The 13,922-nt window shown below is 48.1% G+C and overlaps 1 protein-coding gene across 1 annotated transcript in view; it reads right to left on the reverse strand.

Moving 5' to 3' along the window:
* Window positions 1-12,173: 12,173 nt before the first annotated feature.
* LOC138487890 (NXPE family member 1-like) overlaps window positions 12,174-13,922 on the reverse strand; it is a 383,725-nt gene continuing 381,976 nt past the window's right edge. Inside the window, exon 5 of the mRNA XM_069614510.1 lies at window positions 12,174-12,820. Within this exon, the coding sequence (XP_069470611.1) occupies window positions 12,285-12,820 (536 nt within the window). The 3' untranslated portion in view covers window positions 12,174-12,284. The remainder of the gene's footprint in view (window positions 12,821-13,922) is intronic.

Here is a 13,922-nt window from a genome sequence, read left to right on the forward strand (position 1 = left end):
ATACTGGAAGCCATCGCCTCATTGAGGACCCATATAGATTCCAAAATAGATGAGTTCAAAATTGACATTCAACTCATCCGCCAAGATGCACGCAACCTGACGGAAAGGGTGACGACAATCGAGAACTCAGCAGAAGAAACGGCCGGGGCAACCGCATCACTACGCTCTGAGGTTGCCGATCTGAAACGGAAAGTCCACGCTCTCGAGGAAAGGGCAGAGGAGGCTGAAGGTCGAGCCAGACGGGGCAACATCAGGATTCTGGGGGTCCCGGAGGGAAGTGAAGGCCCAAACACAACAAGCTACGTAGAATACCTACTATTGCAAGAGATCGGAGCCGGTAAGATGACACAGGGATTCGCGGTCGAGAGGGCCCACAGATCACTCCAAAAACGCCCCCCCCCCGGCTCACATCCCCGACCAATAATCGCCAAGATACTAAACTTCCAAGATAGGGAAACCATCTTGAGACACTCCAGGGAAGAAGGCCCCATCGAAAGAGGAGACTCTAAGATAACCATATACCCGGACTACACCCAGAAAGTCCAAAGAGAGAGAAATTCTTTTGTTCCGATCAAAGCAAGACTCCGCCAACTAGATCTGAAATACAGGCTGCTCTACCCCTCACGCCTGAAAGTGATACATAAAGGACGAGCGATATTCCTCGAAAACCCTGAGGCCGCCAACATGTGGCTCGAGGATAACAACCTTGCCGACGGCAAAGACACTTCACACAACAAGGAATGAGCCCCCCAGATTACCTGAGCATGACGTACACGGCGTAGCGATAGCCCAGCAACAATCGAACCCGGATATCAGAAGGTAATCCAGTTACAGCATGCCACAAGGAAACGACCCTCGTTCGGCCTCCTCGCCGGGCCCCAGCCGAACCCCCAGCGAACAACCCTCCCGGGTCAGGCCAACACCAGACCCAACTCGCGCCCGAAGCCCGGATGGGCCCAGACGGCTCGAGAGCGCCCGAGCACCACGACACGAAAGTAGTCGCTGGGCGCACCTGTTTGAGTTATGTTGTTTGTTCCAACAGTTACACAGTCTTCAAACCTACACTGCCAAAGAAACATAAGCCGGGTGCAAGAAATACAATAAGTACGAATTTAGTCCGTCCCTGTCTCCGACCCCCTGAATACGGACCGCTGTCACATCAGGCCCCAAGGATGGGGACACCTCCCGACCCCGAAACACTGATTCTATGGCGTCACAACTCAACGTGATGACGTGGAATGTGAGGGGGATGGGCTCGTACCTCAGACGGAACCGCATACAATCATTCCTCCGAAGGAAGAAAGTCTCAATTGCGCTCCTACAAGAGACACACCTCACGGAAGAAGCCATGGCCAAACTAGCAGACCGGTGGGATGGGACGCTGAAGGGATCCCCCTACTCCAAATACGCAAGAGGTGTGCTCATATGGGTAAACCCGAATGTCCCCTTCCAGCTACAAGGATACGAGACTGATAAAGAAGGCCGCTTTGTGATCATGTGGGGCACCATCGAACAAATCCCGATATGCCTAGCTAACTCATACTTCCCACCCCACGGGATACCACCGCACCTCGGAATGATCAGTGCAAAACTGGCTCATCACCGGAACAGAACCTTCATATGGGGTGGCGACTTCAACTGTGCCGTAGATGCTACCATGGATAGATCAACACCCCCTCCCCAAACGAAAAACCCTGCATCGTCCGCCATGCAAGAGACACTATCGCAGCTACACCTAATGGACATATGGAGAGAACAACACCCCTCGGAAAAGGTCTACTCCTACTACTCAGCTCCACACAGAGTCTACACAAGAATCGACTACCTCTTCGTTGATAGAGAACAAATGCAATTGGTGGAGTCTTCCAAATATCTGGGCAGATCGATCTCCGACCATTCGCCACTGATCATGCAATGGCAGCTCAAAGGACCCAGACCCCCCATCCCTATGTGGAGGATGCCTGTTGCGGCCCTCGAAGACTTAGAGTTCAGAGAGGACCTCGCCGAAAAACTTGAAGAATACGTTGACACCAACAAGGGCTCAGTATCCACCTGGAGCACATTGTGGGAGGCCTTGAAGGTGGTGGTAAGGGGCGAAATAATATCGAAAGCTGGCGGTACCCGCAGGCAACTAAAGGCGTCCCTGGATGCACACGAATTGGAGATAGCACGTCTGGAATCCTCCTCCAATACCACCCCGGCAATCGAGAAGCAACTGAAAGAGCTCCGCGAAAAATGCCAATCCTCCTGGGACAGATTAGAGAAATTCGACCACGCAACGTACACCACCAGATCCCACAAAGAATCAGACAAACCTGGTAGGCTATTGGCTTGGCTATGCAGGAAAGAACATCCTAAGCAACTCCCAACCGAGATACTAGACGAAGAAGGAACATCTCATAAGACGCAGACAGGAATTAACAAGACATTCGCCAAATTCTACTCCAGGTTATACACTCACGCCAAACAAGTTCCCAGAGACGAAATCATCGATACACTGGAAGAGATAGACCTCCCCAAGATCACCGCCGAACAGAGAGAGGAACTAGAAAAGGAGATCACGGCCGAGGACGTGAAGGCAGCAATCAGATCGCTCGCCACCGGCAGGGCCCCCGGAAGCGACAGCCTCCCATCTGAGTTCTATAAGGCATACGAATCCACCCTCACCCCAATCCTGCACGAAGTATATCAAGAGGCCTACACAGACGGGATATTACCCAACACCATGAGGGAGACAATAATCATTCCCATGCTCAAGCCACATAAAACACCCACTGATTGCGACTCCTATCGCCCCCTGGCCATGCTAAACTACGACATCAAGATCCTCACCACCATATTGGCTGGCAGACTCGCCAGAGTGCTGGGTTCCATAATCCACGAAGACCAAAACGGGTTCGTTCCCGGTCGCAACACCACAGCTAACCTCAGAAGGCTTCAACACATCATGGCAGAGACCTACGAAAGGGATGAAGACCTAGCGGTACTATCACTTGACGCCATCAAAGCCTTCGACTCCATCTACTGGGAGTGGCTTACCGAGTCACTCAGGGGATTTGGGTTCGGCGAGGGCTTCATCAGATGGATCAAGGTACTATATAACTCTCCAAGCGCAAGAGTGAAGACAGGTAGAACGGTCTCAGAATCCTGGCAGATACAGAGGGGCACTAGGCAGGGATGCCCTCTCTCGCCTATGCTATATATACTTGGCCTGGAACCGATTGCCATATATTTCAGGCAACAATTTTTCGATGCCGGCATCAAGATCGGCAATACCTACAACGTAATTTCCCTCTACGCTGATGATGTCCTACTGTACCTAAATGACCCCAAGGTCAATGCACCGACCACACTGGAGGTACTTGACAATTACTCGAAATACTCTGGAATACAATTTAGCAGACACAAATCCTCAGCATTCCCACTGGCTGGCCTGAGAGGCCTAACAGAGAACGACCTCCCGACTATAGGAATAAAATGGCAACTCGACAAGTTCAGGTACCTAGGAATCAAAGTGGGCCACACTCCGATGCTCACACACGAATACAATACGGAAGCTGCCATACCAAGCCTCCGCAGATCCATGAAATTCTGGTCTAAGCTCCCGCTCGCAATGGTTGGTAGAGCGGCAATTGTAAAGATGATAATTCTTCCCCGGTTCCTGTATTTCTTCCTGAATATATGCTTCTACGTAAGACCACCCTTCTTCAAGAAATTAGAAGCGCTCATAGGAGACTTCCTGTGGGGCCCCAAAAGACACAAACTGTCCCTGGCCACACTATCTCTCCCACACAAGGAGGGAGGAATAAAACTTCCGGACCTTCAGCTATACTACCTTGCGGCGCAGCTTAGTCACATCACGATAACATTGTGTAGTGCCTTATGGTCGTATAGAGACCACTGTGACCACTTGTGTTGTGCCTTATGGTCGCTTAGAGACTACTGTGACATTGTGTAGTGCCTTATGGTCGCTTAGAGACTACTGTGACATTGTGTAGTGCCTTATGGTCGCTTAGAGACCACTGTAACATTGTGTAGTGCCTTATGGTCGCGTAGAGACCACTGTGACCACTTGTGTTGTGCCTTATGGTCGCTTAGAGACTACTGTGACATTGTGTAGTGCCTTATGGTCGCTTAGAGACTACTGTGACATTGTGTAGTGCCTTATGGTCGCTTAGAGTACACTGTGTATTAGTACTGGGTATCAGCACTGTGCACTAGCATTTCTCCGATTCTCTGCGCTAGTACCCTCACTGCAGCACCATTGTGTACTAACATTGCGCACTAGCTTCTCTCTGACGATTTTGTGCGTCAAACTCAGACATGATAACCTGGACCTTCCTCATTATGTTCCCATTCTGCCTGGTCCCCCATGACACCCCTTGTACAGGGCCACACTTTCGCTTACACCCCAACGGCCTCAGCAGACTAGCCTGCCCCAGACATTATCCCATACCCTGCCCCACCCCCTTCCTACCCAACATCAACCCCTTCCAGCCTACTTCCTCCATTGACTCTCATCGCATAGCAGACACCCCCAGCCCCCAAGAAGCATCACAAACTACTCCCATCGGCCAACCCACTATCACGAACCTCACTACCAGCAGATCCTATCCCTGCTCAGGATTATCGAGATTCACCCGACTCAGATCCAGAACACACACACCCGCATCCTTCCCCAATCTAGGCAACAAACAAAACATAACCTTAACCAAATCTGCCCCTCACTGCACACGCCCTACACTTCCGACAGACCAGATATCACACGGCCCGATCGCACCCTCCCCCCGCACCCACACCAAAAAATCATGCATCACCACCGAAACCATTAAAGGTGCACTCATCAATGCGAGATCTGTAGTCGCCCATGCCTTAGACATTGCCGACATTATTACCGTCAATGATCTCGACTTCATAGCTATTACTGAGACCTGGCTCCACCCAGCATCTGGCCCCTCTCTATCACTTGCTATACCCAATGACTATACCATCTACCGTGCAGACAGACAAACAGCTAAAGGTGGTGGAGTAGCCGTTATTGCAAAAAGTTCCATCAACATTAGACACATACAAAACCAATCACTGACATCAGCGGAATTACTCACCCTCAAACTATCCACAACGCACACAAGCACTATCACCATCCACCTCATTTACAGACCGCCAGGCCCCATACTATCCTTTAATGACGACATAGCCCTTCTACTCTCTAACAATATCAAACCTAACTCTCGACTACTCATCCTAGGAGACTTTAATCTAGGTCTCAATGATGAGAAAGATGACAAAGCTCACACTATCGCCAACACTATTTCAGAATTAGGACTCACCCACCATATCGCACAACCCACACATAACAAAGGCCGCATCCTTGACTGGATAGCTGACCTCAATTGCAACACTACCATCCTCTCCAACACTCCATGCGCCTGGACCGATCACCACCTTATTACCTTCACCATCAACAAAGGCACTCAAACACCAGTGCCCTCCTCCAATGCCCCACCCACACTCACAAGAAACAACAAAAATATCACACTAGAGAAACTCCTCCCGCTACTCCAACCCATCATCGACTTCTCACCCACCATGACCAACCCTACTGAATTAGTAGATTTATACAACACAACTATCCTTAAGGCCATAAACACCATAGCACCACTCAAGCTTCGGAAAGCCAAACCACGAGCACACCTCAATTCCTGGTTCACCCCCAAACTAAAAACACTCCGCAAAGCCAAAAGACAAGCTGAATTAGCATGGAAACAGTCACCATCCACTATTAATAAGACATCCTACGCACTGGCATCGAACATCTATAAATCAGCCATCATCCAGTCTAAAAAAAACATGTACAATGAAAGAATCAGCAACGCCAAATCTAATACCAAAGAGCTCTTCAATATCCTGAGAGAACTCGAATCACCCTCCCCCATTCCAGACACTTGCAACAAAGACATCCACTGGTGCACGAACATCCAGGAAGCACTCCTAGGCAAAATTGCCACGCTACAAGCCAAAATCCTGACAAAGAAAGAAAGCCTCACCCTCTCCGATAACATCACCCCCTCTACACACACCCACACCACCCCCCAAAATGATGACAATAACCTCTTTGAGTTTTCCACCATCACCATTAAAGAGGTTGAAGAAATAATCTACTCTCTTAAACCGTCCAAATGCCAAGGCGACACTTGCCCAGCCCCTATCATTAAAGATGCAGCCAAACAACTTGCTCCCTTCATCACCTCCCTCATCAACGCATCTTTCACCTCCAACATAGTGCCCAACAACCTCAAGGACTCCTGGGTTCTTCCTTTACTTAAGAAGCCCACCCTTGACCCTAATGTCCCCACCAACTACAGACCCATAACGACTGTACCCTTCCTACTAAAAATCCTCGACAGAGCTGCCTATCTCCAGATACAGAACCACCTTGAGAAAAATAACTTACTAGGACTCAGACAATCAGGATTCCGCTCCAAACACGGCACTGAGACCGCCCTGATTGACCTTAAGACACAGATGGACAACATTAAAGACAATGGTAAACTAGCCCTCCTTCTCCTCCTTGACTTATCGGCCGCCTTCGACCTGGTCAACCACGACATCCTCTGCAAACATCTATCCTCAGCAGCCAAATTTTCAGATAACGCCAACGCATGGATCCATTCCTTCCTTAACAACAGATCCATGAGAGTCTTCGCACCCACAGCCTCTGCCATCCCAGCCCCAGTCACTTGCGGTGTCCCCCAGGGCTCCTGCGTCTCCCCCACTCTATACAATGTATTCACGAAACCCCTCTTTGACATACTGGACCGCTTGGGTGTCATCTACACCAACTACGCAGATGACACCCAAATACTGATCCCTTTAACAGGCGACTACTCCACCGACCTCACTGCTCTCAACAACATTTATTCCATTATCCAAGAATGGATGGCCAAGCATGGCCTATGCCTTAATGACGACAAGACCGAGCTTCTTCTCCTAGGTTCCCAACCCAGACTTAATAAACTCGACAAACTCTATCAAGCATTCACTATAGACGGCAATAACATCATCGTCTCTAACAGCGTCAAAACCCTAGGAATCTACCTCGACTCCTCCCTCACACTGACAAGACAGATCAATTCCATCTCATCAGCCACTGCTTACACTTGTAAACTCATCAATGCCAGCAGACCTCTCACCATCCAACTGCATCACCTTAGCCAGAGCGCTAGTCCTTTCCAAAGTTGACTACTGCAATGCGCTATACTTGGGAACCAGTCAGAAAAACATCAACAAACTACAAGTCATACAAAACAACGCCTTGCGAGCAGCCCTGAACATACCCAAACATGAACACATCTCGGACGCCAGACGCACCTGCCATTGGCTATCCATACCACAAAGAATTGAATATAAAACCATCTCACTCACACACAAATGCCTAGCTAACCAAGCACCCAGATACCTATCCGACAACCTCAAGCACCACACCCCAGCGCGCCCTACCAGATCAGCTCAAACACACTGCTTAAATATCCCAAGATTTAAGCTCCAAAAAGCAGGTGGCTCCAGCTTCCCCGTGCTTGCCTCCAAACTTTGAAATTCACTTCCACTCGAGCTGAGATCAGAACCGTCCTTTCACAGATTTAGACACAACACCAAAACTTGGCTTCTATCCAAAGAAACTGCCTAGCCCTACCTCACTAGCATGCACCAACACTGTAAATTTGTAAATATGTAATCGATTTGTACATTTCTGCTGCATTATTCTTGTTGTATTCATTATTCTTGTTGTATTCATCGCAAGCGCCTGGATGCCCTAGGGCCAGGCGGCGCTATACAAATAATAAACTAAACTAAACTAAACGAAGTGGATCTCAGATGAGCCATCCGCTGAACTGGGACTCCTGAGTCAATTCTCCACCAAACTAACACCCAAGGAAACCCTATGGAGCCCTCTACTACACTCCCCCGACCCTCCTTTGGTCATCGGTCTCGGCAGGCAGATATGGGCCAGAACCTGTTACATCAGGCAAGTGAAACACCCGTACTCCCCAGACAACCCCATCCTGGTGGATATATGCAAATCAGAATCTGATCTATCCACGGCAAGAAGATGGGAAATGGCAGGCATTTACACATGGGGAGATATGTTTGAGGAAGGCGAATTCAGAGAACTCGAATCACTACAGATCAAGGAAGGGCTCTCAAGTGGCCAGTTTCTCTGGTACCAACGCATCAAACAAACCAGCAAAAAAAACTGGAAAGGATGGCCAGAAGAGCCCGCTCCAGACCCGCTACTACAGGAAATGCACGATCTTGGGGACGGATGGAGACCGATCTCCAGGCTCTACAACAGACTCACTGACAAACCCAACCCCAAGGGAAAGGCACTGAAGGCGAAATGGGAAGCAGACATCGGAACCACGCTCACAGACAAGGAATGGGAAAGAGCATTAATATACCCCAAAAAAGTGTCCAGGAATTCCAGATTCGGCCAGATCCAATTGAACGTCCTTCATCGTACGTACATGACTCCACACAGGGTGGCTTCCTTCAACAGACAAGCTTCCCCGGCATGCCCGAGGTGCGGACACGACAGAGCCGACTTAATCCATATGTTCTGGACATGCACCAAAGCGATGGAACTGTGGTCCAAAATCAAACAGACCTGCAAAGATGCAGGTATGGAAAGATATAAGTGGACACCGGGAGAATGCTTACTAGGCACCTATCCTAGACCAGCTAAATACAAACACCTTGTAAAAATGATGGACATTTCATGCATCTTAGCGAAGAGAACCATAGCCATGGCCTGGAAGAAACCATCCGGCCCCAGACACGAACACTGGTTGAAGGAGATGCAAAAATGGACAGCAGCTGAAACCAGAGCCTGGCAAGACAGAACCAACTCCACCGGAGATATGGCGAGCGGCACCCTAGACTCCTGGAAGGCCCTATTAAGAGACACATCCTTCAGCGCAGACCACAAACCCCCCTGACAACCTCCAACAACATGCCACAACTGAACGCTTGATACCACAAAAGACTCCACCGGTTCCCCGAGACACACGATTTCTCTTCACCCACATTCACCCGAGAGACATGTATTGCACCACATGAAGACTGTCGTTTTTGATGTTCTTGTTTTTATTTTCTTTTATTTTTTTATTTTGCTTGTTCTTTCCTTTTCCTTTTCCATTTTACTTATTAATATACACAGTTCATATGTTTGTATTTGTATGCCTTTAATACAAAACACCAATAAATTACTACTTCAAAAAAAAAAAAAAGCAGTCCTGCTAAGTGAATTACCTGGCTAGACTGCCATTTGGGTGCTGCCAGTCAGCTGTTTCTTACTGCAGCATTGTATATTTTTCTGGGCATCTGTGATCAGTCACTTATAACGCACCTGCACACAAGTGTTTCTAGGCGCGACAAGACAAGGGATGGAACATAGAGGGAGGACAAGACAAACGATCTTACTTGGCCTTGTGTCATTCAGATCGTGCAAGTGCGATAACGAGAAGCGCAAGGGGGAAGTGCAAGGGAGAGGGGAGGGGAAAAACAGGGCAGCAATTCTCTGAGTAAGTGCTGTCAAAGCAGCACAGCTCTGGGTAGTGCAAGGAGAACAAGAGCCTGTAGAGTTACAGTTACAGCCCCTAAGTGCATTGTAGGACCAGAGGCAGTGCAAGGGTGACTGATCAAGAAAGAGTCTCGACTCAGTGAGACTCTGAGGGTAGCCAAGCAACCAGTCAGTACAGCAGACAGGTAGGTCAGGTAGGCCAGCAGGGGAGGGAGAGAGAGAAAGCAGAGGAGAAAAGGAAAGATTTGAGCTGCTTCCAGAACTTCAGGTGGTCTGCTAAAGCTTGAGAGGGGCAGGGAGGCTTTTACAGAGGTTGGCACCTGTAGAGGAGAGAGATCTACCCCCCACTCTCTTCCTGGAGAAGCGCCTAACCCTTAGAGAGTTGTAAGTAGATGAGTGAAGGGCTTGAGAAGGAAGATATTTTGGAAGAGAGCGTTGGATGTAGTGCGGGCCCCGGGCCCAGAAAGCCTTGTGGACAATGCAAAGGGTCTTGAACTTGATACTTGCAGCAACTGGGAGCTAGTGGAGAGATTTCAGGGCTGGAGAGATACGATCCCTGTGCTTGAGGCCAAGGATAGGTCTTGCAGTCCTTTTCTTGATTAGTTGCTGGATAGTAGAGGAAGGCAGATTGAGAAAGAGGCTGTTGCAGTAGTCCAGCCTAGAGAGAACCAGGGCTCTACAGACAGTGAGCTTCTGGGGGTAAGTGAGAAAGGGAAGAGTCCCTTTGAGGAGGAGCAGCTGGTAGTGGGACTTCTTGGCAACGTCTGAGATGTGAGGAGAAAAAGAGAGTGGAGTCAAAGATGACACCAGTGTTGTTTGCCTCACAGGAAGGCAAAGGAAGAGGGCCCAAGGCGGGCGGCCAGAGTGAGAGAGGGAAAGCAGGGGTAGAAGTCCAAATGAGAAGCATCTCCATTTCACTGACATTAAGGCAGAGATAGTTGGAGGCACACCAATCCTGAATCGCGGATAGACAGTCGGGAATGAGCGAGAGATGAGAGGAGTATGAGGGGAGCCTGAAGGAAAGCAGAGGGTCATCCGCATAACACTGAAAGTTAGAGGAGAATGTAGAGATCAGGTGGGTCAAAGGGGCCACATAGAGGTTGAAAAACCAGAGTGAGAGGATGGAGCGTGGAGAAAGGGACCAAGTTGGACCTGAGAGGGGCAGTCCAAGAGGAAGGAGGTCAGCCACTCAAGGGCCTGATCTATGATGCCCAGGTTCTCATGGAGTCGATTGATCAGGATGGCATGCTTGACCGTGTCGAAAGCACAGGAAAGATCAAGGGGGATGACAGAAGGAATGCAGGAATCAAGGTTAGAGAGCAGAACTTCACAGGTGTTCAGGACAGCAGTTTCTGTGTCTCTGGCACTGAAGCCAAACTGATGGTCATGGAGACAACCAACAGATTCTGTGTTGAGTGTAAGCTGGGAGATGGCCAGCTTTTCCAACAGTTTGCCCAGGAAAGGGGTAATGGAGATTGGGCGATAGTTTGCCGGGCAGGCAGGATCAGCAGAACGCTTCTTGAGGAGTGGGTGCATAAGGGAGTGCTTAACGGGAGAGGGGAAAGAGTGATTACAGAAATCGGTCAAGACTGGAGCGAGGGTGTCAATATGGTTCTTGATGGTTCTGGTGGAGCAGGAGAGCACCTGTTTGGATGACACTTTCATAGATCGGACTTGTCTAGAAACCTCGTCAGGTGTTGTCAGAGAGAAAGAGGAGATAGGAGGAAGAGAGGTAGAGATGGCCAAAGGGGGGCCGAGAGAGGAAGAGGGAGAGGAAGAGGAGATGGAGGATAGGATGTCCTGAATTTTAGCGTAGAAGTGAGATGACAGAGCCAAACAGAGGGCCTGGGAGGGAACAGGAGATGTAAAGAGCTCAACAGGATTGACCACTTCTTTTCAGATTTTAAAGAGTTTGGCCGTGTTGTTAGAGGCCACAGAGACACAGGCTTGAATGTATGTTCTATTCTTGATGAGTGTTATTGCTTCGACTGCCATTGTGGTGCAACCAGTCTAGATATGTCTAAATGTGGCCTGGCAAGCTTTACTATATTGTTATTACATGTCGACACTGTTCTACCTTGTGCAACCTGTTGGACATGTTTTCACTGTGGCATGGCATTTTTAATAGCAAAGCTTTAATGTTCCTGTGCTCTGTTGGTGACTTGCATCTATTGGGTTGGTGTTCCCTACAAAACAATTGCAAACACTCTGGCTTTTTAGCCAACTTTTTACAGACAGTGTGCTGTATGTTATATTAAAACACATATGTATATCTTTCTCCTAGTGCAGTGTGCGGCATATCTGTTCAGCAGCACGTTTGTGCGTATTGCGCTAGTGTGATAATCTAGGCTGGCCCAGAGTGTGGCGCGACCATTGATTTGTTGCTGAGTTGGGGGGCCCCCTCAGCATGGCTCGCAGGGGGGGGGGGGCACATCTTGTGTTACGCCACTGTATGGGGTGGCTATTGACTATATTGAGTGACACACCTTTCTTAACTGTAAACCTCAGTTTTAACGTTCCGACCCAGATGTGCTGCAACTATTAGCACAAAGTGGTATTAATGTTTACGAAAAATGTGTCATGAGTCATCACGCATTCTGTAAACAAAATGTTTAGAAAAGGGCACTGGAGAAGCACACAACACTTTCTCATTTCATCATGGCAACATTATGAAGGATTTCGAAATTTGCAATTGTACCCTCAGCTAACAGACGTAGGTTAAAAACAGATCTACTTGGCTCCTAACTGCAACTTCAGCAGGGTGTACGTTATTTGTGGCAAACGCAATGGTCATATCCCAAGCATCCACCATACCAACGTTGAGTCCTTCAAAGATCTCCTTCACTGCTAGGTATTGTACATAACCATGAAAGTCACTAAATCGCTCCTGGTCTATTGTCATCTCCCTGGTATTTTCGGCTTTGATGATAACCTTTGTATCAGGACTTCTGAGGAAGAGGCGCTCTACAGAACTCCGGACGTCAAGGGCTCTTCTAATAAACACATCAATTGGGAAAGGCCGGAAGTGTTGGCCCAAATTGATGACGATGATGAAATGTCCTCCTCCAGGGAGTTGGTCAATGGCCTGGGCAACATAGTCAGGATCTTTCACTGAATAATGCTGCGAAGCAATATATGGATAGCCATGTCTTTTCCACTGTAATAGAATATTCTTCTCCATGTCCAACGCCAAAAGTTTAGTTTCCAGACCAGTCCGATGGAGGTTATAATATTTCAGTGCTGTTGGGAAAGCAATAGATGAATATTCAAAATAAGATAATGCTTCAAATGTTGCTAAATTAATGCAATACTTTTTACACCAAGGCAGACAGTACGTGGGCTTGCAACCACGGCCATTTGAATGAAATTGAGGCATGGACAGAGGGAATATTTAAATTCTAATTACAACCATTTTGACATAATCATTAATCTATATTTAATGTTCGTGACTGTAAAAGAAATATGGCAGATGAAAAAAAGGTGTAAGAAGACATATTCCCAAGTTACTATGTACGTTTACCGTCTTACGAAAGCATGTTTTTACTATTAAGAACGTTTTATGGTTTTTGGGGGAATTGTAGGGGAATTGCAGGAACCAGCCTGCTCAAGGGACCAATACTCTGAGTTTGAAATGGACAATTCATTGCACACATTGCTAGTTTACTTATGACACTTGTTGTTATCTTTTCAAGTTTACTTCTTACTGTCAGTTTGTTTTATATATTTGGCCATTCATTGTTCACCACCAAGGTTATTTGTTTCTCTTGCCACTAGGATAAAATGGCAAATGGGAATAGAAGGATTTTGGGGCCTTACTGCCTGTTAGAGGACCAGTGGATAATTAATGTTCCAGAAGGGTTACGAGAATAGGTGTTGGAGGAAAGCGGTCTGGACATATTAGGTAACACCCTCAGCAGTGGCTTTGTTGAGGTGCAGGGTTGAGGTGTGGGACATGAAGAAGAAAAGAGGAGGAAACATTGCATACACATTGTATTAGAAGATGATGAGGAAAACCTGGAGGATTTTGCAGACATACATTAATTCCATTCTTCTGGTTGTAGGGAGGAAGAGAATAACCAGGTTACTCACCGTAGTGACCACCTTACTCCTAGTCCATAGTCCTCTTCCCTCCATACTTTTGGGACATCTCTCCATCCTGTGGGACGGGACGGGAGCACTTAGTAAAAAGCATCCAAAAATGTGTCAAAAAATGTGTTCTTCCTCTCTTTCGTGTGCGGGGCCCGGCACGCGGCCGTAACCCCGCTCACCTTGGCTCCGCCCTGTGCATCGCCCATCAGTCCTTTTCTATCACCAGGTCAGAGACCTATTAGCAATAGCAGAG

The sequence above is a fragment of the Ambystoma mexicanum genome, chromosome 9 (genome assembly GCF_040938575.1).
Source record: "Ambystoma mexicanum isolate Mex_15411 chromosome 9, UKY_AmexF1_1, whole genome shotgun sequence".
NCBI classification, from domain to species: Eukaryota; Metazoa; Chordata; class Amphibia; order Caudata; family Ambystomatidae; genus Ambystoma; species Ambystoma mexicanum.